Source organism: Pyxicephalus adspersus, chromosome 2 (genome assembly GCF_032062135.1).
Source record: "Pyxicephalus adspersus chromosome 2, UCB_Pads_2.0, whole genome shotgun sequence".
Classification (NCBI taxonomy): Eukaryota; Metazoa; Chordata; class Amphibia; order Anura; family Pyxicephalidae; genus Pyxicephalus; species Pyxicephalus adspersus.
In genome coordinates, this window is record NC_092859.1 from 135,609,840 (window position 1) to 135,637,031 (window position 27,192).

Below are 27,192 nucleotides of genomic sequence, written 5' to 3' on the forward strand. Positions count from 1 at the left end.
AGATTCCCCAATATTTTGAAACATGGGTTCATTAACTGAAATAGCAAAAACCTAATTGGTTCCTTCAGTGGTCTCCAACCTTTTGCAGCTGGCTGACTACTGAATCTACGGACACTGGACCGCGCATGCGCGTGTCACTCAAAGGGGAACGAACTTCCCTGAGTGAAGTCATATTGCCAAAACCCACCCATTCTCCAATCGCAGGTTCATATAAGAGACACAATCCGCCCACCGCCCTGAACCTGCGATCTGTGCAGGAGACATGGTCCACGGCTCTGGCCAGTGGGCCCTCACCTCCAAGAGGGGTCCTTCACCTGACTATGCTGGGGGACGCATCGGCCAGAGCCGCAAACCACTACTGGTCTCTGTGCTCTTGCAGCCCACCTGTCAGACGGTCATTGGGGACCCCTGGCCTACTTGGTTTATTCTTGTCCTTCTTATCTATTAAACGGATTGATTATATCAGGACATGCAAGTCCATGGGGTTGGTTTACTAAAGGAATATAATGATGTGTTCACATAGTGATGTCCTCACAAGGGATAATTCATTTACCTAGTAAATAAGGTGAAGCTCTGCTGGCGTGTTTGAAGCCACGGGCTGTTTAATGCACTGCAACACAATGAGCAACACTGCAGTGTTGTGGTAGGAATGGCCCCCTTAATGTCTTGTTACCTCTGGATGGAATTTTTTTATTTGGTGTCAGATGTGTATTTTTCATCTAAGTGCTGTGTTTTAGCCCTAATTTTGCTGAACTGATCGGATCCGGTATGTGATTAGTTGCTATGGCTTACATTACAGTTTGAATTAAACTGACCTTAGGAAGAGCGGTTTGAATAAAATCAGAGGAATGTAATTAATGCCTTATTAATGACCTTGCATCATTAAAAAGAATTAGTATAAATTGCATACTTTATTTTTTCCTACAGGCTGACCTATGAATTTACTTTCACAGTTTCATCTGTCAGAATATAAATTTCTTACCAGCATTATCCTACCTACCTCTATAAGTATGCAGGACTCCTCTGACACTAGTTTGTAATAAAATTGTTACTATTGGCTTCAGCAACTAATCAGATGTTTGTTTTTCCTTTTTTTCTAACTTTAAAAAAAGAGAGAAGAAATATATTTGATATTGTAAGGTGGTTGAAATTTGGTTTTGTTTATTTTTATTTTTTTTGTATTCTTTCATATTAAAACAGTTTTAAACTTTTGAAATAAAGACAGAGATTTTAGGCGCCCATTCATCTTACAATAATTGGCAGTCACGTGTAATTCAAGGATTGTTCCATTTTTTATCACAGGTTTCTCCAGTCATATGCTATTTAGAACAATGGTCCCCAGCTTTTTTTGTGCTATGGGCTGGTTCTGTGACAAAGTTTTCTTGCAGCAAACCAGTCCGAGGGGAGAAGGGGGTAGAACGTGTGTCTTTGTTGGCTGCTGGCTTATGTGATTGGCTCATGGACATCATAGGTGAAAGGACACGGATACTTTATGTCATAGCCAACAAGGATGGCTGTGACCAGGTTCGGCACAGCCCACCCCCTCGTATCGGTCTGTGGCCTGGTGGTTCGGGAACCCCTGATTTAGACCTTTGGATGAGTAAATGCAGCATGCTTTGAGGTGCACTTAGCTTTTATCTAAGATCAGATTTAGAGCCCTATGATATGTATTAGACCTTCTTCCAAGCTGCATGAAGCTGCTTTTGTATTTTCTCTGACTTGAAAGAGGAAAAAGGCAGTTCCAATGTGAATATCACAATATTAACCTAAACAAATTCTTGTAACCATGCCCGTGTTTTAACTTAAACTCAAATGATGAAAATCCAACTGCTCAATGTTAGAAAAGCAGACATTCCACATAAAATCATGCATCTATTAATCCTATTAAGATGTACCTGCTAAAGCTTATCTGACCATCTTTTTGTATTTTATATTCAAGGTAACCGGAGCCTTTGGACTAACATGAGAAGACAGCATTGGCACAGACGCCATGTGTACCAAAATTTGCCAATCCAGTTAGAGAAACTTTGTTATAACCATTTCAGCCCACAACCTCCAAGAAAAAGGATACTGGACTGGAAATTGGATAAATCACTGACAAATTTTACTGTCACTGTCTCCAGGAGAGATTCATCTCAACTAATTTCCAAAGTGTTTCAAATAAAAAAAAGTAATACAATACAGACTATTACAACATACAAACAAACTAACAAAAAGCACATTTTGCTAATTATATGCTCCACTGAAACCAAATTATAAGGGACCTACTCCGTCCAAAATATATTTGCAGAAAAATGACAATTTGTACAATAAATGTGAAATGCTAGAACATTTATGTTCATGAAGAATCAGCATGCATTGAAATATCTTCACATCTGCAATTCATTCGAATTACTGGGAACAAAACATACAAAATTATGTTAGATTTATTATCTCAAATCAGTCACAACCACAAGGAATGTAAACATCATATTGGCTGTGTTCTAAATTCTGCATGGTAATCAGTGCGTCATTGTGTACTTTGGCCAGTAAAAGGACATCAAATAGTAAAATACTACATTGTATTTTTTGTGTCAGAGCTTTGGAGTCATCATTTATTAAAACAGACTTTATTCAACTTGAACATGGTCCTTTTTAATCAGAACAACACAGTGGAAACCGTCCATCTCTGTTTAAACTGCACTCACCAGTCACTGACCTATAGTATCACCAAAACCATCATCATTGGAGTTATCTTTGGGGTTTTCATCACTTTTGGTGTTCTTGGAAACATCTTAGTGATACTCTCAGTTGCCTGCCACCGGCACCTACAAACTGTTACCCATTATTTCATTGTCAATCTAGCTGTAGCCGATTTACTTTTAATGTCCATGGTGCTTCCATTCTCCGCCACTTTTGAGATTCAAGGATACTGGCTTTTTGGTCGTATTTTCTGCAACATCTGGGCAGCTGTTGATGTTCTCTGTTGTACAGCTTCCATAATGAGCTTATGTGTCATATCTATTGACCGTTACATAGGAGTTAGCTATCCGTTGAGATACCCCAGCATTATGACTGAAAAGCGAGGTCTTCTGGCTCTACTATGCGTGTGGGTCTTGTCTCTCGTGATCTCAATTGGACCTTTATTTGGCTGGAAAGAGCCTGCACCAGAAGATGAGACAATCTGTGAAATCACAGAAGAGCCAGGCTATGCTCTTTTCTCAGCCTTTGGTTCCTTTTATCTTCCACTTACAATTATTCTTATCATGTACTTTAGGGTTTATGTTGTGGCCAAAAGGGAGGGCAAAGTTTTAACCTGCGGTATGAAATGTGAGAAATCAGACTCTGAGGAGGTGACTTTGAGGATTCATCGGAAAAGCACTCCTGATAGCATCAGTTCCAATTCTAGCACAAAGCACAAAACACACTTCTCAGTACGACTTCTAAAATTTTCCAGGGAAAAGAAAGCAGCAAAGACACTGGGGATAGTAGTAGGATGTTTTGTCCTATGTTGGCTTCCTTTTTTTCTTGCAATGCCTATAGGTAAGTGACATTTATTACTATATAACTTTTTGTTGCAGAAAGTCTACTGAGAACATTGTTTCCTAAATTTCATATTTTAAAACTAACGCTACAAAACCAAGTATCCTGAAATCAACCTGTTATCAATGACTTCCTCTGGCATGGGGGAGGGTGCTAGCTGTCAATAAGCATGTGCTCACCATAAATGTCATGCCTGCAATAACAGTAAGCTGCATGGAAATGCATTAACAAAGAGATTAGCTGACATTTTCAGGGCAGCTGTGCCATATGCTGCTTGAGATTACTATATTCTTATTACTGCAGTTAGTGCACACTTTCCGGAAACACAGTTGTTTTACATTAACTGTCATGGACAGTTAGACCAGACTGTAACGGTGACTTTGATACATGTTTCTGTTTATTAATATTTCAAGATGTTTTTTGCTTTTGAAACAAAAATTGAGACAAGGAGGTATGCTTTGAAAAAGGAGTATCATGTTTCTATAAGTAAGGCCTATGTTTTTTGCATTGATTTGTGTGTATTACCCACAGGTCAACTGTTTTGCATATCTAATATCAAGAAAAAACGAAATATATTGCTTGCAAGTCTGTCTAGTAGCAGCTGGTCATATTCAAATGTTCACACATTATAATTTAGGTTTTACCACTTATGCAGACTTCCTGACACCAAGTATAGGATTATGTAAATAGAACAAGGTGAATGGACAAAACATTCCACCTACTGGTTTTGGACAATCAACATCTGCAACATCACATTTCAAAGTGTTTAGATTGAGCTGTTTGTACTGAGTTGGTATAATTCTGGGGTGTTTTCCTACACTGGTAAAACTTGGAAAGCTGCAAAACGACTTCAATATTACTTGACCCAAGTCCTAATAAATGTGAATAATTACTACTAGATATACAATGGTCTGGATAAATGAGACCTTCACTGGCAAGTCCTTATATGTGGCTGTTGCATTAGCTTATTCTTTAGCCCCCTTCATTTTCACCTTGTGATCCAGAGCAACATTGTCACAAAAGGTGAACAATGAAGTGTGTTAGGAATACAAACCTTCCCATCCCCTTTTCTCCTTAACATAAGGCTAGATACACTAAAACCTTAAAAAAAAAACACTGGTATTGCGAAACTCGTAAAGGCTTCCAAATTATATCTGTAAAGTTTGCTCCTTGGGCTGAGACAGTTGCCTGAGAATGTATTTTAATTAACACAATACTTCATTACAACAGGGTCCTAAACAGATCTGCCTAAAAATAATAGTTTGTCTAGACCAGGGACCTTCTTTAAGGCTTTCATTTTATCATTGACATGGAAAAATATGATAATATTTCTCAGACAGTTCTGTGAAACATGTTTTGTAACAAATAATACAAAATATGAAAATGCTGGTCAAAAACCACCTCACTACTTCTGCTGGAATATAGAATGATGAAACTTTTTTTAATATCTGGAATTTCTCTTTTCCTTGGTGTGCTTCAGAAAACATGATTTGAGTCTCCTGCTTGTCCAGATATCAATCAGTTACAAACTGTTTATTTGGCATTTTTCTGGACAAGCTGATAGGCCTGTCAACAATATCAGGGTTTATACTGTGTCAAACCTCTATCCTAACAATGAGAAAATCCTGTCTTTTTTGTTCAGTCCAAGAAATAAGTAAAAGCGGAACAGAAAACTGAAAACTAAAAACTGTGTGTATAATAGAATGGTAAGAAGCAGGGAACAAAAAGTGCTGAGTGGGATATTAACAACACCCAAGTGGTGCAAGAAATAAGCTGAATTCACATGGAGCGCCTAGTGGCTAGACAACCCCCCCCCCCATTTAACCCTTGCTATCCCTCATGTCCCTAGTTACTTTCTGAAGTTATTCACTCCTAGCATGTCCTAAGAAAATGTGCTTACCTACTGAATCAGTGTCAACTTTTTGTGTTTATTTCACGGCCCCAGACCAGAGGTGAGCAAACGTTTTGGCTTAGGGGCTACAATGGCCAGGATCAGATGGATGAAGCGCCGAGACAGGTGTCACTGAACGTGACGTCATGATGACATAACCCTGCCCACTCTCCCATCATAGATCTGAGCCTGCGATGGGAGAGTGGGCCGGTTGTTCTGCCCACTTCCCCAAACCCGGGATTTGTACAGGGAACATGGTCTGCGACCCTAGCCGGTGCGGCACCCCAGCGAGGTCCTCTTCCTGACCCTGCTCGGGAGGGCACTGTCCAGAGCCGCGGACTGAAGATTTACTTTAGCAGAGCCGCTGAAGTAGAGAGAGAGTTCAATGGGCCAGATAAAAAAACCTAACGAGCCGTAGTTTGCCCGTGCCTGCCCTGGACAAAATATTGTTACAAAATTTGCATGGAGGAGGAGTCATGGAGACCCATGGGAACATGTCCCAAGTAACAAGCAATAATAGAAAACAGAATGTCTTTTCATGATTGTATGGCCAAAGACTGTAAGGAAGAACAGGGACAAGTGGGGTTTAGTTCCACTTTAACACTGACCTCCAATTCTTCAAGTTCATTGCGAATCCCCAAAGCATATTATCTTCATCATATTATTCATATTTGTCCACTGATTGTTTTTTCAGGTTGTCAACTGCTGAATTTGATTATTACATAAATATTAGACAAAACAGATCAGTTTCATTTGCCCTATTAGTTGTGTCACATTGTCATAATTTAATCAAATTTGCATTCAGACTGTAGTAACTGGACCTTTTAAAATATACTAATTTTGTTTACAGATTTACTTGGAAATTATTATATTTGTGCAATGAGTTGTATCAAAATACTATTATCATTCACCAAATATGAGCTTGTACATAACTGATTGCTTTGTAAAGGGTCCACATTACATTCTCCAGCTGGGATAGAAAAAAACAAATGTCCATGGCTTTTGTAATGAGTGAATAGGCAGAATGATTTTGTAGGTAAAGGTATTCTAATCTGTTCTGGTCTAATGAACGCCTGACTTGAAATATTTGTCATATGCTAAGTAGAGATGAGTGAATTTGTCCTAATTTATTTTTTTTTAAATAACACAACAAATTTAACCAAAAACAACTTTTTTGCATTAAAGACCAAAGCTGCCAAGTTCTCACCTTATTTCCAAGCCCAGAACATCTATCTATCAACAAAATTGCTGGTGGCAGAACATTTAGGGTGACCTGTGGTCTAAGTGAAAATGCAAATAAAGCATTTCCTGTAAATGAGAGTTCATTTACATCAGTTTATAGCTCATTGGAATCACAAGGGGTCTATTTATATAGCAATGACATTCACTGGAACATTCCCAGGTGGTGAATCATCCAGGTCCATGCCATTCAGTGGCAATGATTGCTTTTCCAGCAGGGAATGTTTCCATGAATGTCATATTTATTGTGTAAATCAGCGCCAAAGTGTATGTAAAGCTGAATTTAAAAATTATAGTTAGTAAAATGTCCTGTCATTTCTTTCATTTACAACTTTTTATTTTATTATTTATGTAGTAGTAACTTATTGAAAAACCAATAGTGGATCAAACACATGGTATACTTGGTAACACATGGTAACAATGGTATACTTCACAATTTTATGCATGTGTGAAATAATCCTAAAATTTAGCGAGCAGAAATAAGCTTCCTCAGGGGATTTGTAGACATCGGAGTGCAAGATTAGAAGCAGGGAGATTCAAAAGGAATCATTGCTGTGATTAAATGATAAGACATCAAATCAGATTCTTGAAAAGGCTTTGAAATTATGTAAAAAAATATCCTTGGAACAAGGGTGCCTGATGGTAGTGCTGTTTGTTGGAGATTGGCAGCCAATCTCCAACAGACAGAACCACCATCAGGTACCCTTGCATTTTAAGCATCTGATTTGATGTCTTTTCATCATTTGTTCACGGCAATGATTCCTTTTAAATCTACCTGCTTCTAATCTTGCACTCCTATGTCCACAAGTCCCCTGAGGAAGCATATATAGGTGAAACACGTCGGGACACAACATTTACGTCCCCTTATACCTTATTTCTGCTCGCTAAGTAATCATTAACTTGTTCCCCCCCCCCACTGCATTTTGTCCAGTGGGGAAGGATTAATTCACACATGTATACAATTGTGAAGTATAACATTGTGTTTGATCCACTTTTGGTTTTTCATTATATTGCTGCACCTTAAATACCCCGTGTTTTCTCGTTTTTTCATTTACCATATACTTATGAGGGTATGCAGCACAGTATATATTAGAAGAGGTGAATTGGTGTATTACACTATATATAAAAATTGTTTTAAAGTTGTACATGGTAATGTGGTAATGGATATTTTTTATTTTTTTCAGTTAAAAAAACAGTATACAGAATTAAGCCACTCCAATATTTTAATTTAGAATTTATATATTTCATAAAATCACAGTTTTTCCTAATTTACCAAGTTGTCACTTATCAATCATATCACTATCCACAATCGTAAAGATCATCCAATCTGACCGATAGGTTTGTGGAACAATGGTATATTTGCAATGGTTTATGAAAGAATGCCCAGCCTTCACATAAGAATGAACCAACTATGGTGGAATTTCTAGGACATTTCCTGTAGCAGTCAGGAGTCAAGTCTGGTGCTGGACAGTCTGCACTGGCCATGCATGTTCATGTCATGATTATGATTGAGAAATGTTGCCATATGGGTACTATATATCTAAACTCCAGCAACCATAACATTCACAAATGATAGCCCAACTTTTTGTTTCATGTCCCTTACTGGTTGTATGTTTTGCTTTTTTTGTTGTTCTTTTATTTTTTATACTTCTCCAGGCTGGGGCTCATACAGAGAGCAGCACTGACGTGAAAGCATCAGTCCCACTCTCTGAATTAGTACTTGTTGAGTGAAGAGTGCCATAATGACGCTCCATTGGGGCCTCTGACGCCTTGTATTTATAGCCTTCACTTTTCCAGGATGAGTAATGCTAGACATTATTCAGTCCAGAAGATTAAGGACATTGTGTGGCTAATAAACGGTAGGGTATAGCCTATATATATGTGATAAAGCTAAAAATCTTAGGAATTAATAGACAGGAATAAAAAATAGTTGGCAGGTTAAACAGTTTTATTATATGTATTTTTTCTGTGTATTTACCAGTTTGTCTGGAATTTAGCTTTTATGCAATAATTCAGAATTTCAAAGCAATAACCTTGGCATTAAAGTGGCACTGAAGTTCAACTTGTAAGTTTGCATGATCAGGCAGTTCATTATTACAGAAAGGGATAGGCGATGTCCTTTCTGCAATAATGTGTCTTGCGTGTCTGATTGTGCCAAAGATCATTGTTGGGAGGAAGAATGGTAGGAAGATAGTGGTGCCCTGTGATGGAACTCCTCGTGGGTTCAGTTCTGCTTTAACAACAGTAATCATATAACTACTGCACATACTTGTTTCTTACAATACACAATTACTTAATTACTTTTTATATTGAAAAGTTCTTTCCAGACCTATATCTAAAAAAAAAAGTAAAAATGTAATTTCATTATTTGTTATTCTGTGTTGTTTTTAATTTTTAAGCACTAATCACCAATGAATTACTGAACCCTTGCCTTTAATTATGTCTCTGATGGTGTGTAAAATGTTTTTCAATTAAGCTGAACTTTCTAATTAACCATGGAGAATTACAAACTTTCCTGTTCCATCTGTTTCTCTGCGCTGAGACAAAGGCCGGTGAAGTTGTGACGCATGTTCAGTTCTGTATTTGTTTTGTTTTCAGTTATTTAATCCTTCTGATGGAGATTTATGATTGTCATCGATCAGCTTGTGGCTGTCATTTATTTCCCCGATCAATTCCACTTAATTACAAAGGGAAGTGGCAGTGCACAGTTGAAGCTAGTCTACTGATATTGTGATTGACATCCATTATTAGACATATGGCTTTGTTACTGTTGAGGGATCTGAAGCATTCTGTTGACTATCACTCACATTCTTGAAGGGTTGTCTGACACAACATGTAAAAAGTAAATTATGTTGTTAAACTGTGGTCTACCATGAAAAAAAATGTGCTGTAGAACTTAAAATTACATCTGCATAAACAGGTTTCTTTAAATCCCCATGCAAACCCAAAAATACCTAATGAGTTTGCCAGTAATGCAGGAAGCTACAATCGATGAATTCAACACGGAGTGTGGCTATCTGGATTAATATTGCTGATTCACATGCCTTAAGGATAAGAGTTTGGAGACTTCGGGTGGTGTTGGGGTAATTTTGATACTGGAGTGGATGTCTGCTGCAGACTACTGACTTGCATGACTTGATGGTTGGGCCAAACAGTCTGTAGCCACTTGTTTCGGTCAGGTCCTCTGTGGTTGCAACCTGGGTTTCTGATAGGGCAGTGCCTTGTTCAGCAGCAGTAGCTGCTATGATTGGCCATCTTTCTTCTTTGTTCCAGTCATCTTTGGGGTAGGATGATAAGGTGTTACGTAGCAAATGGATGTAAATATGCTAAACAGGTATGGTTGGAGGATTTGGCAGAGTATGAGATCTTTGTTTGCTTAGAGAGCATCTGGGGGACTCACCTTATGCCCAATGTGAGAAAGAGAATTTAGAAAAGTAAGTATGTAGATTTTTGTTCTCTTCCTCTTGAAAAATGTAATTAAAATAGCTCAATACTCACCAAACATGTTTCCTGACCCTAGAACTCCAAAGAGGTTAGATCAATTTGCTATGCAGAAGTGGTATAGAAGTGATAGACAGTCAAGAAAATCAAATATGCAAGCCTATATTTTTTATATTTCCTTACAGGTGCAAGTTATTTGTCCAAATAATATTAATATAAAAAGTTCCTTTAATCAAACATCTCTTAGATTGTGGTTTCTGGTAGATTGTGATTCTGGGCAAGGTCCTCTCTTCCTCCTGTGTCACTGTCTGTCATTTGCAACCCCTATATGCACTATATAAATACTTTTTAATAATAACATCAATACGTTATATAGCAAAGCCATCAACAAACACACTTCTTACAAGCTCATCCACTCACAGGTGCATCTGTTCCCAGTATGTGTATTTAGCCTCCTTCGCTGACAGATCCAGAACTGGTTGCAGAAGATTTAAAAAAACTATATTCGGCTAGCATGTCTTCTGTAATGTTACTTTGTTCTAAAATATTAAAAAAACAATTAGCCTGCTTAAATTGGCTTTAGATGAATTTCTTTTATTCAAATTGTTGGAAGGGCTGACAAAAGAAAAAAAAGTATAATTTTAAGTTTGGTATACCTTTAATGTACACTGTATAGAACTTTAAAAACTGTCAAATCAGTGTTGACCTTTTCAAAACATTTTGGACTTCATGTCTGCCTTTGACATTTTGTTGGGACATAATAAAGTGCAGCAGGAAAATCAAGATGAACTCAATGAACTATAGTTTAGGAGATTGAGCTGATTTTCTAAACTGAAAAAGAACTTTGGAAAAAAAATAATTAGTCCTTTAGAAAACGATTGTTCCGACACAATCTGCACCCAGTCATGGATCACACCTTTGCTAAATATAGCAAATACTTTTTACCCTGTGTCTGACAAATAATGAATAAGGGTGAACAAGTTATACGAAACATGCTCAAACGTTGGACAAACCAAGCTTTGTCCCAAAACCCAATGAAATCTCTGAAGGGTGAGTCTGACTATTGAATTCCAACCTTTAGTGGGGTAAAAAGCAAACCAAAGGCATGAGAAACCAGACATTGAGGCATGAGGAACATATATCAATGACAAACAAAATATTAAACAATGGGGAGACAATTTAATATAGCTTTGAAGGCAAAATACACAAATCCTTTGTCAGCTTTTGCCAACACACACTATTTGGATCCCTTTTATATTTCACTTTGAAACTCATAAAAAGGATATGTAGTGCATTATGGGTTCAGACAAAAAGTTAGAATTTAACTAAAAACAAGAGTTGTCTCTTAAAGCTAAATTGGTGGAATAATAAATCCTCATTCCTAATAGGAGACGCCAAATAATAAAAGAGATCACATTGTAAAAATTCCATAGACTCAAAGCTTCTCATGGTTTGTCTTTCTTCAGCATGGTAAATAATATTTATTGCAAACTCATACATATGAGAAAAAATGTGACACAGGATATCTTAAAAATAACTCTGCTCAGTCCACTGTACTACCTTGCCATCTACCTTATTCAAAGGCCAATTGGGCTTGTTATTATTATTATTATTATTAATATTATTATTATTTATAAACAAGATTTATATAGCGCCAACATATTACGCAGCACTGTACATTAAATAGAGGTTGCAAATGACAGACGAATACAGACAGTGATACAGGAGGAGAGGACCCTGGCCCAAAGAGCTTACAATCTAGTAGGTTACCACCTAGAACTTAGAATTGCTTTCTTTGAGCACTTACAGAAGGTTCACAGTTGGCACATGACAACAAAAATAAATAAATACCATTTTAAAATGCAAACATAAATACCATTTTAAAATGTAAACATAAATAATTTCAAGATCCCCCTATGCACTTATATAAAAATATCCGTAAGGACAATGGTGTACTACATACAGGCTACAGACTACATACATCACCACAAACGCCAGAGGACAAGGAAGAATTCTCCAGCCAGAGATCTTTGTTAACTCAAAATCAATAAGCTTTAAATGCTTTTAAAGTGTTGTTTAAGACCAAGTCAGGGTACCTTGTTTTATTATTTCATTGACACACATGATTTTGGGTCTTAACTTGTTTGGTATCTATTTACCTAACATAAACTTATTTTTAATATTTTGTGATGTGTTGTTTAATATTATGTGTTGTGTTTGTCTGATATACCATTATTAGTTTTTTTCATCAGTTTTTGTATGGAAAATTTGGGTTTGATAAACAGTAGAGCAAATTTTGTATGACAGAGTTACCAAACCATAAAAAATGTAACTGGAAACATTGTATTCTATAGGGTTCCAGTTTTAAGAAAAGATATAATATATTGGGAGAGGATTATGTAATATTGGGCCTAGAATGTACATTTTAATGTGTATAAACAAAAAAGGAAGAAAAAATGAATGCACTGTGCTTGTGGAGGCGGAGGACTGGGTGAGCAAATACCTTTATAATTGACCGCGTTTTAACACCTTCATACAAAACCAAACTCCTACTGATTTTCTAAACATTCCCTTTTGATACAAAGCTTGAGCATGCGCAACAGCATTTGGCATAAGCATTAAAACCCATGCGTATGCTCATTCAAGATGGGAACATTTTATTCTCTAAAATTACTAGACTTATACAGCAATATTTTTACTTTTACATTTAATCTGCATTTGCTTCAAACATCCAAACAAATACAGGAAGTGCTTTATTTAAATTCTCTGCACGCTATAAAATATATACGAGGAAACACCAAATTTTGGCTAATGAAAACCCTCTAAGATGCATATACCTTCTCTTTACCACAGCAAAACGCTATTTAGCAATAGAGATGTTTATATATTTGCCACACTAGTACAATTAAATTATTATAAAAAATAATTGTAACCAAAAACCTATTTTTTGTAGTGATTTAATACTCTGGATTAATAACACTTTAGTGCAAAGTGCAATGGCTGCGTAAAGTGCCGTAAAGCAACTTCCATTATTCCTGACTCATTGACCGCTATTGACTAGTGAAATCAAATTGATTGGTATGGATTGTACAGTTCAATGCACTATGCAATATCATATGAAAGCAGCCCGTATATTTTATCTCTATACACATCAATAACTTTCAGAGTTATTACAATTTTTCCTGACTCTGCAAATGTTGCATTGTGCCAGGAAGTACTACATTTTTCTTAAGGACACCATACAAAAATAGTTATGTATTTATTTTAAAAGTTATTCTTACTCCAAAGTTATATTTATTCTAAAGTTATATTTAAACACTACAGATATAATTACCTAAAGGTTTACATGATATTAGGTAAATATACAAAGAACTTGACTGTTAAGGTAAAAATAGCATAAAATGATTCAAGCTCTATTCATAAATATAATAAAATTATTTATAAAACCATATACCGGTAGTCATACATAGAATTCTTACTTAGACATCACACCATAATACAAGGTTTCAAAAGTATTCTCAAATGTCCATAATTTAAGCATGGAGTAATAAACAGTCCCAAAAGGAGGACATAGGTGTGCCAAAAAACTACGCGTTTCATGCAATGCACTTCATCAGGAGTAATGAGGAGATAAATACTGTGCACAATAAAGACAAAAACTAACAGCTAAAACCTATGGAATGGAAGTTAATTGGATATGTCCCAACATGAACCCAAGCACTTGCATCATTTGGTCACCTGCATTGTGGGGTATTTGCAGGATTGCAGACTGTAGCATTTACAAAAATCTCCTTTGTTACTATCTCTATATAATTTTAATTGGCAGTGAATATTCCCAAGCTTGAGTTGTGAGGTTCGTGCACTGATTTCCATTCCAGTAGATTGTTTTTAGCTGTTAGCTTTTGTTCTTATTGTATACATATTTAATTCCTGATGAAATACTTTGCAAGAAATGTGTAGAACCCATATTCTGATATTGGGACTGTTCACAAAATTTGAATTATGGACATTTCAGATTATTTTTGAAACCTCTTATTGTATGGTGTGATTTCTTAGGAGAAATTATATGTATTGCATTACTATATGGTTAAAGAAATCAATTCAATATATTTATGAATAAAGCTTGAATAATTCCATGCTCCCATTTTTTGTATATTCACTTTGTATTGATTAAGCCAGGATGTGGCAAAATATATTTTGCAACTAAAAAACAGTTTTTTTTTTGTTTTTTTTTACTTTATATTACCATTGGTTATCCCCCTTTGAGCTGAAATCATGCTGAAAATAAAAGTGAGTGCCAGTGAGGCCCAATTATATTGCAGGTTTGGTTCTACATCCTACTTTGTTTTCGGAAAAGAAAAAGGAGAACATAGTGAGCACCAGTGTGATAATATGAGCAGATTAGAGATATAGAGGTGATAAATGGAGCTAAAAAAAGAATTCAAATCTATGTAAACCAAATGATTATCCATTCGGCTGGAGTCACACTTTGACATTGCAGTTCAGATGTGAAGAAGTATAATAGAGTTCTCCATTGAGATATCTCCTTCCCTGGCTGCTCATGCTGCCATTGCTATTAAAGTATTTTGTCAGCCTCATTGAATTTAAAGGAAGTCCATCATGAAAAGATTATTGCCATTACTGATCTCCTTCAGAAGTCCTGATCTGTATTCCTGGGTTTGAAGTAAGGTCAAGCTTGACTGTCCGCATCTTAAAAGAAGCGGAGCTCAGCAATGGCAGGCCTGTCATATGGTATCATGGAAATTGAATTTACCCTCTAAACAATACTTATAAAAAATTGTATTGGCCTATACTTACATTATACTAAAACCATAACTCTTCATGTAAAAGATATTCACTTTTACAGTTGCATCTAAATGTCAGTGTAAATGTAGAGAAGATTACTCATTTCGCTGTGCTTCTATTCTTACTTTTCATTACAGTTCTCTGATCCATGAAAAAGGTTCTGATGAGCCAGTTAAAGTTTTGTTTCTGTTTTGCTGTGTATGTGTTGCCTATTTAGATAACCCATTGTACCCTAGTATGTATTACAATTTTATTAGCAAAAATAAATAAAAACTATAAATGTTAAAAATACATAAAGCAGGCCTAACACATTAAAAAGAAATCCAGATGGAAGACTTCTACTTTTCCCTTCTGTCACCTTCATGGATAAAAAATGGGGGCAGGGAGCTTGTGCTTGCCCCCTCTCTATTCAATATCCTCTGAAATCTAGTTTGCCATAAAAGGAAGGGCAAAAATTATGTAGCTCATTTTCCTTTTGGCAAAAACCAGACCCCTGCCTCTACATTTAAAAAACAGCCATTCCCAGCTACGTTTCAACATGACATGCTTTTGTACAATTTTATATTTTGGTACATGGTCCCACAGATCCCACAGACATCCCACCAAATATGGTGACAATTTAACCCTAAAAACTACAAAGTTCTGATATTCCTATTGACTGCAATTTAAAAAGTCAGAACTTGTGAATATCAGATTGTAAAACAGACAGAATTCAGAATTATTTCAAATATGTAAATTCTGATCATCCCTATTAGCGACATATATGAATTGGAAAAGGAAAGCACAGCATTCGATGGGGAAACAAGCATCTGACCACTGGCCAAAAATTCAAAGGCTGACTGTAGTTTGTGAAAGGTAGTAGTGATGGAAGGGAAATAGAAGACACCAGCTACTAGAGAGATCCACCAGAATTTTTCTTTTCTTGGGGAAATTTTTAGTTTTACCTCCTTTCTCTTGTGAATTTAAATTGTGCATCCATATGGATCATCTCTGACCCAATAAAGCCCTCTCATATTTAGCTTCCTGTTTATTTCTCCATGATCTATACAACTTTAAAATAATGTTTGCCTATGCCAAGGTATGAGCCAGGAAAATCATTGTGGGTTTATTAGAAAAACCTTCTAGAATGTCACTTCAGCCAGGGGAAAATATTTAAAACATGCCTGCAGCTCTAATAATTTAAGAGGACCACCTAAGCCCCTCTGTCTGTGTTTGGATAAGGAAACTGTTGTGTGAATAGAGGATTGGTTCCCTGTCTTATTATATTCCATAAACTGAACCCCTGGGACTGTTTGTCATTTTCACAGGTCAATGGGCGATGGAAGCAGTTTAGGTTAAAAAAGATCTGGAGTGTTTGAGCTAATCTCCGGCAGATTAGTCCTAGTATGGGTGAACTCTTCTTATTCATTTGATGTGAGTGAGATGATGTGCACTGCAAAGCTGTAGTAATTAGCAATTTAGAGAAGAGGAGATCAATAGAAAAGGAATTTACAAGATCCAATTGCATATTATTCCCTACTGAACTGGTAAAGCTTTACAAGTCTATATTACATAAAGATGTATTTAGCAACTCCAAGCGGTAAATAAAATCAATCAGTTAACAGCCAATTGAACCAAGTAAATGTAGCAAATGTGCTTTGGAGTCAGAAAATCCACTTAATTATAAAGTGTATCAGAATCCAATAGTAAAAAAAAGCTCCAGCCTTTAGTCTTGTTGCATAGAAGACGTCTTCTCAGTTCCTGCCCAATTCTGGAGGAAATCCGACATCATCTAGCTTTTGCCTCCTATATCTTACTGTCACTGCCCATCACTGAGGTTCAGCATCACATATGGAAATGAGGAAACCAGAGAAACCTGGTAATTCTTCTAGTAATACGCCTATTATGGACTTCTACTCCTTACATGAACATCTCCCCTTTCCTCATCTCCATAACATGAAAGGAAGTTGTTCTGTAGTCCAGCAGAGAACTGAGCAGGGCACAGATGGTAGGCAATTTACTGAAATTATTTTTGCTCAGATATAGGTTTACAACTTTAAAATGATTGTTTTTTATTCATGAACCCTATCAAAATTTGGGCAGCAAGTCAGCCCAGAAATAATTAAAACATCGGAAAAAGTTTAGCATCTGCAGCCCTCTTATGCTAGTGTGGCAATGTGGAAGTCTGCCCAGGTTCCAATTTCCTAGCCACAGGCTGTCTGTGGATCTTTGCAAATTTGTTGATCATCTAGGAGCTTTAATATCCATCACATTTGTTTCTGTGTCATATCCATCTCCCTGTTTCCGAGTGCCCACACATTTCAAAACTTCTCCACAAATTATCAATAGTACACCCAACATTTAATGGAAACCCAATATCCCACAGTTGTTCTTTTGGGCATTCATAACACACAACCTGGTAAAACATTAATCCAAGCTTTTGTGAAGACTGAAGATCAAATTTTCTGTGGAGAAAGCTCTGCCAAACCTAACACTCCTGAAAAACACAATATATATGAAATATCATATAGAAAACACAATGCATTTAACTTATTGAAAATAAATGAAGCCATTGTGAAGCATCTTTTATTGCCATTACATTCATTTTTTATACTAGGGGTTTCCAGATAGCACAGAGTGCGGAAATGGCACACAGAGAACACAAAGAACAGAGTACAGAAAGAAAAAGGAACACACAGTGCAGAGTATGCAATTAGGCCGGTCAAATAAGGAGCGCATAGCAGAGAGTACAGAAAAAGGTTAGAAATAGGGAATGCACAGTGCAGAGTACAGGAAAAAGAGGTGATAAATAAGAAATGCACAGTGCTGAGTATGGAATGAGACAGATTTTAATAGGGAACATACAGCACAGAGTACAGGAAGAAGCAGTCGGGTATAGGGAACAACCAGTGCAGAGTATGGAATGAGGCAAATAGGGAAGGCATAGCACAAAGTACAAAAAGAAGTATTGAGGGTTAGGGAACAATCAGTGCAGAGAAAAGAATAGGGCACAGTTAAATAAGGAAAGCATAGCACAGAGTACAGAAAGAAGACGTAGGGAAAGGGGAACACACAGCCCAGAGTACAGAAAGAAAAAATGAGGAATAGGGAAGGCGCGGTGCAGAGCATAGGATGAGGCATAGTAGAATAGGAAACACAGAGGAGAGAAATAAGTATAAAGGAATAGGAAACACCCAGTACAGATTATAAAATACACAGGAATAGGGAACAAACCATGCAGAGAATGAGACAAAGTGTAACAGGGAATATTGTTGGCAATTAAGGGCGGTATTGTACAGTACTAAGTGCACCAACAATTTATTTATTTTCATATTTAAAGAAACATCCACCTATATACATTTCTTTATCTTAAACAGGCCACATCCCTAACATTCATAGAAAAAGATATCCAATCAAAGACATCAATTTTAAGCGGGACTTCTAAAGCCAGTACCATCAATATATTACAAAAATAACAAAATTTTATTAATAATAAACATTAAAAACAAACATAATTTCAAATACATAAAACATAATAAAATCGTAGGTGTATATAATGACCTTTCCTTACAGAATACCCCCAAAGGGTTTAAATTCTGAATTACTTCTCTACGCGTTTCACTGAAAAAATCCGCTTTTTCAGCAGGAAGGTGAGGGGAAGTCTGATGTTTGTACTTTCAGCAGCCCTCCTATTTAAAATTGTTGCAAGGAAGGAGGTGGTCAGCGATTCACTTGCAAGGAAAGCCGATGGGATAGGAACATGTTTGTGCTGTTTGGCTGTATGTTCGTATATCTGTTTGAGGACTGAAGGACATGAAACTTAGGGTCACACTCAGATTTATATTGAAAATTTAAAGAGATTACTCACTAATTAGCTAAACGGGATTTGAATATACCATTGCCGCCATAACCACCTCCTTCCTTGCAAAAATTTTAAATAAGAGGGCTGCTGGAAGTACAAACATCAGACTTCTCCTCTCCTTCCTGCTGAAGAAGTGGATTTTTTTCTGCGAAACGCGTCGAGAAGCAATTCAGAATTTAAACCCTTTGGGCGTATTCTGTAAGGAGAGGTCTTTATATACACCCATGATTTTATTATGTTTTATGCATTTGAAATGATGTTTGTTGTTAATGTTTTTTTATTAATAATAAAATTGTATTTTTGTAATATATTGATGGTTCTGGCTTTAAAGTCCCGCTTAAAATTGATGTCTTTCAATGCATATCTTTTCTTATTTATTTTCATGCAAAAAACATTACTTTGTGCAATATTTTAATAAAAACACAGATCCTGCAAGTATTGTACAACATAAATCTTTGCAGTTACCATCTTTTCATGCTACAACTTCTTTGCTTTCAAAAAATATATAACGTGTTGGGGTTTTTCATATATTAATATATATTTTATAATATAAACAGCATATTAAACCATACAGTGATTTGTAAATGCGGTTTAACATTTAACACATTGTAAATGCAACTTTTTTGCAGGGGTTAAAGGTAACACTATATTATTATAGAGCTAGTTGAAGTAGAATGAGCTTTTTTATATGATGTATATGTGGTGGGAAAATGGTATAGTATGTAAAAGTATAAATAAATATTTAAACTTAAAAAAGACCCAGAAATTGAATTAAAATAGCAGCATATTACTAATAATTCCAAAGGGAGGACAGTGAGAAATGGAAAATGTAACTGAAAGGTCTCAGCCTTCTTAAATGGTTTATAGATTAGGAATCCTTGGAATCCATGTGTAAGTTTTTCTTCTAAATGTATAAAGTAGTTAAAATCCTGTTGAATGTAATAGTAATATACGGTCAAGACTCCTGTCACAACAAAATGAGAGATCCCATTGTATGAGTAAAGCCATTTACTCTCTAATGTTTTGGCTACCAGGATATGACCCATCCAATGGATAATTAGCCTATTCCCAGCTATTTGGTATCTAATAATAATAGTTGCACTTTGGTGACAGTAAGTAGATTTTAATTGACTTGGATAAATTGCAACAGTACCCCCATGTTGAATTTAATTGCCATAATAAACAGTTGTCCCTGGAACAAGTGTCCCTTTTGGATTCTGGGGACAATTCTATTTTTTTTTTAAGTTTTGTTTTGGTGACAGTAGTCATCATGCAAAACATAGTGGTAAATCCCTCCAATAGGGAGCAAAAAGAGAGCAATAAAAATACCAAAAGAGGTAAAGTAAAGTATTAGATCGTTTTTGTGTTTAGGGAAAATTTCTATCCAAAAATGTGGTTGAATAGGTGAGAGATAGCTCTGATTGTAACACTCAGGCTCTTCACATCCACAAATTCTTAACAGTCATGCTTCAACAGTTTTCAATATTCAGCATTTTTCTTTTCTACAGGATGGAATCTTTTGTCATAACATTTATTAAATCAATCTGCAACTAAACTGCAGCAAGTCTCCATAACCCTGACCTGCATCATTTTCAGAAAAAGTCTATGTTTTGATGCCAAGTCCAATAGATTACAAGTGTACCACGTGTCCTCCAAGGACTGCTAGAGTATTTGAAGCCTCATAGTAAGCAGATAGATCACAAATCTTGCATTATGCATACCTCTAACCCTGATTTTGAGAAAGTTTTGGGATGAGCATTGATGGTGCTCTTGATGGGAGTTGTTGCATTGTGCTGAATATTAGGCACGGCTTCAAGTGGCCTGGTTAAATAGAGTCTGAGCCTACCTATTGTATACACTGCACACTAAAAAAAATGCCCACCATCAGTGGGAAGAGACCATGCCTAGTAGTCAGTGAAAAGTAAATTATCCAGTAGGGATGGGCAGTAAGAAAAAAATTGTCCAGTGGTGGTGGTCAAGGTGACAAAAATACATGACATCAGTGTCTGTGGGAGGAAGAACAACTTTAAATTAGTGGACAGTAAGGGGAAAAAATGCATTACTGTCAATGGGTCAAAAAAATGCATTAGCTTCTGTTTTTTACCATCATGTTACTGCAACACACGGTATTCTGCATCAGCTTCTTGAAACACCAGAAGTCCTTGGTCCATTAGACATTTAAAGTGATATACTGCATTATTCTGACATAATTCTATAGTGTGAACACAGCTGTAGTGTCAATGAGGAATTGGAGGGTAATGGGGGTGCATTGTAAAGAGTCCTGTGTCGCTGCTCTTGCTCGGCCTTCAGCTGCTTCTTTGACCTGCCGATGCTTTTACAGTTGGGCGGGAGACCTATTTACTATTTGTAGGAGCCAGGTGCTAAAATGTGCGCTTGGCTCTGGGACATTGGCTACCTGGATAAGTTGGACACCACCAGGACAATCTGAAAGAATGAGGCACATTTGGGTTGGTATGCCTTATGAGAAAGCACATTTATCAAACTTTAAATAGGTGGATCTAAATAAATGAAGTTAAAATTAGGTTAAGGAAATATTTAGTTGAGCACATCAAAATGAATAAACTGTTGCCAGTGTTATAGCGCCTTCCAAAAGCAAAAGTATAATGTGCTTATGCAGGATTACTTTTATTTCATTATGCAAAATTGGAGGTGGAACACTTCCCCCTGCCTGGTACAGTTATTGTACATGTATAAAAGTTGGCACGTAGCTATGTACATGCCCAGCATATTTCACTGACTGCAGTCCAGATCTGATCAATGTCCGAATGGTGAGGTCTTCACTCAATGCCACAAGCCCAACATCCTATTAATCCTGAAATGTGAAGAAATCCTATCCCCCATTTAGCACTCAGCTCATTTCTCCCTTGGGTATATCCTTCTGTTCCCATCAATGTCTGTCAACAATGATGTAGGGAACAAAGTTAAGATAAGAATCCTGGTAATGAAGAATTAAGGAGAACATGCTCTTTTTACTTTGCAGGGCAATTCACACTTTTGGTTTCTGTCGTGTTTCATCAGTGCATATTACAGTGCCCAGTACAGATGTCCAACAGACGTCAGGATTGTCGCTGGAAACAATCTTTCATGATCATTTCCAATGACAGATGAATAAAAGAGCACAGTACTATTCTGGTGAATGGAAGGGGAGGGCAGATGACAAGCAAGCGGCACCTCTTTAAGCACATTTTTACTAATACTGTGCACCAACACAATTGGTTCCACTGTAATGCTTAGCCCTGCACTGTACAGTGTGTTGGGATGTTACTGCAATAAGAAAGTGTGAATAATAAATAGTACTACCTTAGCTATGGCGAAGATATATGTATGGCTTCTTTTCTTACCTGCAACAGACCACAAATCATGCATTCAGCATTTTAACAGCACAATGCACTGTAGTGTGATTCTATGCCATGCATTGGTTTTCAATTCATCATGCAATGGTGTAAATTGACCCCTAAGGGCAACATTTTGTTTTTGTTTGTTTTTTTAAAATTACATTATAACATGGCTCAAAAACTTCTTTTGAAAAAGAATCCTTATTCCAAAACCACTGTATAGTGCCGCAGTCTCTTTAGAGAATTCTGCCCAAGCCAAACGAAGGTTTGCTGCTATGGGTCAATGTAATTTACATATAACTAAATAATTTATACTTTGCCCCAAAGTTATATTTCTTTTTTATATACAGGTCTAAAATTACAGAATGTGGGAACAGAAGTGTTATCACACACAGGAGGAGGCTCATTTTGTAGGAGACAGCTACATATGATAAAATATTACTTAATGGCACTCAGTTTGATACTAAACATTATATAGTACAACACTTTCCCTCCTGTAATTTGCATAACTGCCAGTTTTCATTCCTCGATATGTCGTGTTTTATAGAGATGCAGGTAGATTAGAGAAATATATTATTTTCTGTGTGCACCATGAACTTCACAATCATGTTCCCAATTCCTAAAAACATTCCAATATGATATTTCCCAGAAATGATGAGCCACTTAGGAGAATAAGGCGGCCATAAGACAGAGCTCTGAGCAATGCATGTTACCCTCCATGGTAATTTAATAGGTAGATTATGCTGTACATTTGTAGGGACCATCAATCACCAATTGCTTGGCCTGTCCAGTAAATCGCACCATAGGGGCTATAGCAATGCTTATTAAATTGCATTTTAGTGAATTCTATTTGGAATGTAACATCCTTGCCAAGCCGCTCACAAATTCAGTTATTTCTCCTGGGCTTGGGGAAAGAAATAGCGGAAAATGTTCAGGTCATGGGTCACAACATTGTTTATAAATAAGTGCACAAATTATGCAAAATATAACCTTATGTTTTCATAAATAGATTTACAATATATGAAACCCCAATCACTAGAATAGGTAATAATGTCAACTTAATGTCAATGGAACATTTTACTTTTTTAAAATATTTTTAAATATTCAGTTTTAATTTAAATGTACCTGTGCCCAGAATATGGATTATAACCTATTTACAATTTTCCAAAATAATATTGACCTTGATAGCTACAGGCATTTTGGTGTTACTTTGCCTTTAATATCCAAAGTTGGGTTTCCGGCTTTTAACAGTCTATAAGACTTTGTGATTTCAATGTCTCAGTTTGGAAGAAACATTTGATCACATTGCCTGCAGCTACAGAAATGTTTTAAAACTGAGGCCTGCTCCCACCAGTAAGTTGTGTTGTTGTAAGTTATGTGTTATATGGTGGTATTATTATTATTATTATTATTATTATAAAAAAAAACAGGATTTAGATAGCACCAATATATTACACAGGGCTGTACATTAAATAGGGGTTGCAAATGACAGACAGATACAGACAGTGACACAGGAGGAGGAGAGGACCCTGCCCCGAAGAGCTTACAATCTAAGAGGTGAGGAAGTAACACACAGTAGGAGGAGGGATATGGAGTGCTGGGAAGTAGTGATGGTTTCAAAAGACAGAAGAAGATGGGTAGGCAACTTTGAAACAATGGGTTTTAAGTGCTCTTTTAAATGAGCAGAAAGTAGAAGCAAGCCAAATAGGAGGAAGACCATTCCAGAGAGTTGGGGCAACTACAAAGAGATACAGCAGAAGAGGAGCGGTGGGAAGAATGAATGAGTCTGGCTGCAGTATTCATAATAGACTGTAGAGGAGAGAGTCGGGTTAGTGGAATACCAGAGCGGAGGAGGTTACAGTAGTCCAGGTGAGAGATGATAGGAGCGTGTACAAGGAGTTTGGTGGTCTCTGGAAATAGGTAAGGTGGATTTTTGAGATGTTTCGCAGGTGAAAGTGACAGGACCTGGTAATGTTCTGAATATAGGGGGTAAATGTGAGGGCAGAATCAAAGGTGCCTGAGGGGACAAATAACAGTGTTATTAACAGTCAGAAACATGCATTATTACAACAAATGAGGCAGGCGTGGTGTGCTGGATGGCTATTTATTCTTATAAACTGAAGCAGCCTACAGTGTGTCACACTTTTCAAAAAGCTTATTGCGCAACTTTTTGTGTGAAGTGGTGCATTGGAAAACCCATTTAAATAAACTGCCCTAGCATAACACAATCCAACACAAATGGTAATGCACTGTGTTTTCAGAACTGCAATACAGAGTCAAAGTAGGAACAAGCCCTTACTGAATATGTAAATACATTAAAGTGCAACTAAAATTCAGCTTTTACAAATTCTCGATCAGGCAGGTAATTATTGGAGAAAGGGACAGGTGATGGCCCTTCTGCACTAATCTGTCTAACTTGTCTGATTGTTCCGGGTTTATGTCAAACTGAGGATGTGCAGCACCAGCTTCAGTTGCCAGGGAAAATGGAATTCCCAGCTTCCCTTGTGTAAGCCAGGGATAAATGAAGGTTATGTCATTCTGGCACAGCCAATGACCAAAGATCGTCTCTTGGAAGAAGAATAAAAGGAAGATGGCAGCTCCCTGAGATAGAATGCGGATTGGTGAGTAGCACAGGTTTAATTGCACTTTAATGTCTATAGACTGCCCACTTGTCTCCCACTTGTTTCTGGGATTGGAGACTACAAGCAGCTATGCACCAGAATATCTCACCATTGGGAAACCACCCTGTGAAATGTCATGAAGCTATTTCTTGAATGCACGTAGATAGATGAAAGCTACAAAGAGGCTGAAGGAGATCAGTTGCACTGAGATGCAACAAAGGGTTAAAAACATTTTTATTTTTAAAAATGGCAGTGGTCTTTAATAAATAGGGATGTATCTAACTAAATGTCATTCATCGGTTAGCTAATGGTAAAATCTTCTTTAAAACAATGGTTACAAGTGGACCTGTACTGTAGAAATTCAATTTTATAAAAAAAATGTTGCTGCTGACCTGCTAATTGTGATGATTTCATGGCTACCCCAGGGTGGCCCCAATAAAACAGTCAATTTGAAATCATTGGTGCGTTCTTCCATAGACGCCAGCATAGTATGGACAGCTGTACAAATAAGCTGTAATGAACCATGGCAGGCATGGTGGCACATCTCCACTTGGTCAACGCCCAAAAACCTGACAGCCACATGGTAGGTGTTACTGAACAAATACTTTGGTGAGACAAGTATAGAGTAATCCTTTTAGCTTTAGTAATTAGTTACTTCTATAGCTTTGTTATTATTTATGATTTCTGCAACAAAATTGACATTCTATCACACATTTCCAACAAATAGTAGGATCCAGCAATCCCTCCAGTGTTGGTTCCCAATTCATTTCACAGGTTTCTATGTATGTAACAAAGTAAACATCAAGTTAAAAACAAAAAACTGTTATTTTTTCTGGATTTAGGTAACATTATAGCGATGTAAAATGATAGGTTTCAGCACTTGAGCTGCCACATCTATAGCTATATCATTTATAAGTTTGGCAATAACTTGGCCAGATGTGACACCATGGTCACTAGGACCTTAGGGGCGAAGAAATTCCCTAGCGGAACACACAAAAAAATGACAAACTAGCCATTCCCTTCTCTAACCAAAATTAAAGAAAATGTTCTGACAGATTGTTTTTTTCAGCAGTATTGTGCAGCTTTAATGAACCATAATGCCACTGTTTACAACATGAAATTTTTCTAAAGCTTTTTGTAAATCATTTTGCAAGCCTTAGCAAAGCAGACAAAAAAGCACAGAGGCGCAACCCATTATCTGCTTTTATCGAATGATAACTTATTTGCACATACTGTAAAACACTTTCAATTTTCCTTTTCCATCATGCTTAAGTAATCAGTGCCAAACATTGGCAGGCAATGGAGGGCTAAATACAACACTGAGACAATAACACTGTATGGAACATCAGAACATCATCTGAATGTAGCAACAAATATTATCTGTTCAGTGATGACCCAGTGCTAGAAAGAAGGTGGTGGTCTAATGGAGTCAGTTATTGGCTGATTATGACAGTATGAGTAATGTTTGAGACATACCGTAGGTTTAATATTTAAAAGCCCACATATGCAGCTTGGAACATCATCATCCTACAACCAAAGCATGTCCTACATGATATGAGTTGTATCATTTTTTAAAATTTTATATATATTATATTTATCTTTTTATGTTTATGTTGGGGATGTATCCTAGTATTTGTTCATGGGTTTAGTTTGGGGGTTTGGAAGCTCCCTATTCATACTATGGTTTATTTCAAGTCTAGAATTGTCCTTATTAGACACAGCAGTTGACAAAAAGGACAACCAATATATTTTGAGGGATAAAAAAAGTCTGTCTTGTTTAGGACTGAGAAGTGATAGTTATAACGTGGCCTTCTTCCCTGTTGTGACCCCTAGAAAGACCCAACAGAATGGCCAACATCTATATTAGGTCCTATGACCACTACGTCTTCCTATTACTTCACTGCTCAATTTTAATTCATTTTGCAGTGGCATATAAATAGAGCTTAACCTGCAGGGTTTTTTTAAAGAGTGATTTAGCCCCCCACTGTTAGTTTCATGTCTCTCATTAACATTCTACAAAACCCATTAAATGGAAACCAATAGCACTGAATTTACAGTAAAACAAATTAACCCCCACGGTTAATCTACAGCACAGGAATAGTGTTGAAAACCAAATGGCATGCTCTTGTAGTTTTCTTTTATAGAGACAGCCAGCATTGTACTCAGAGATAACATTTCTATATACAAGTAGTTCCCGGGTTACATACGAAATAGGAATGGTAGGTTTGTTCTTAAGTTGAATTTGTATGTAGGTCAGAACAGGTACATTGTTTTAATAAATGCAATTAGGACAGATGTTTGTCTCAACATATTATTAGGCAGCATGGTGTCAGTTACTGTATAAAATCCTCACTGTGAGTTAATCACAAACAAAGCAAAAATAAAAACTTTATGGAGCCTACCTAGACAATAACATTAACTTCTGGAGCAAGCTGTGCTTTGATATGCAAAAATAAACAACTGCAGAGTTTGTCT

General features: G+C 36.7%; 1 protein-coding gene across 1 annotated transcript in view; it reads left to right on the forward strand.

The window, feature by feature from the left end:
* Positions 1-27,192, forward strand: part of ADRA1A (adrenoceptor alpha 1A) — a 71,691-nt gene that overhangs the window by 37,738 nt on the left and 6,761 nt on the right. The window contains exon 2 of the mRNA XM_072402504.1: positions 1,940-3,522. Within this exon, the coding sequence (XP_072258605.1) occupies positions 2,625-3,522 (898 nt within the window). The 5' untranslated portion in view covers positions 1,940-2,624. The remainder of the gene's footprint in view (positions 1-1,939; positions 3,523-27,192) is intronic.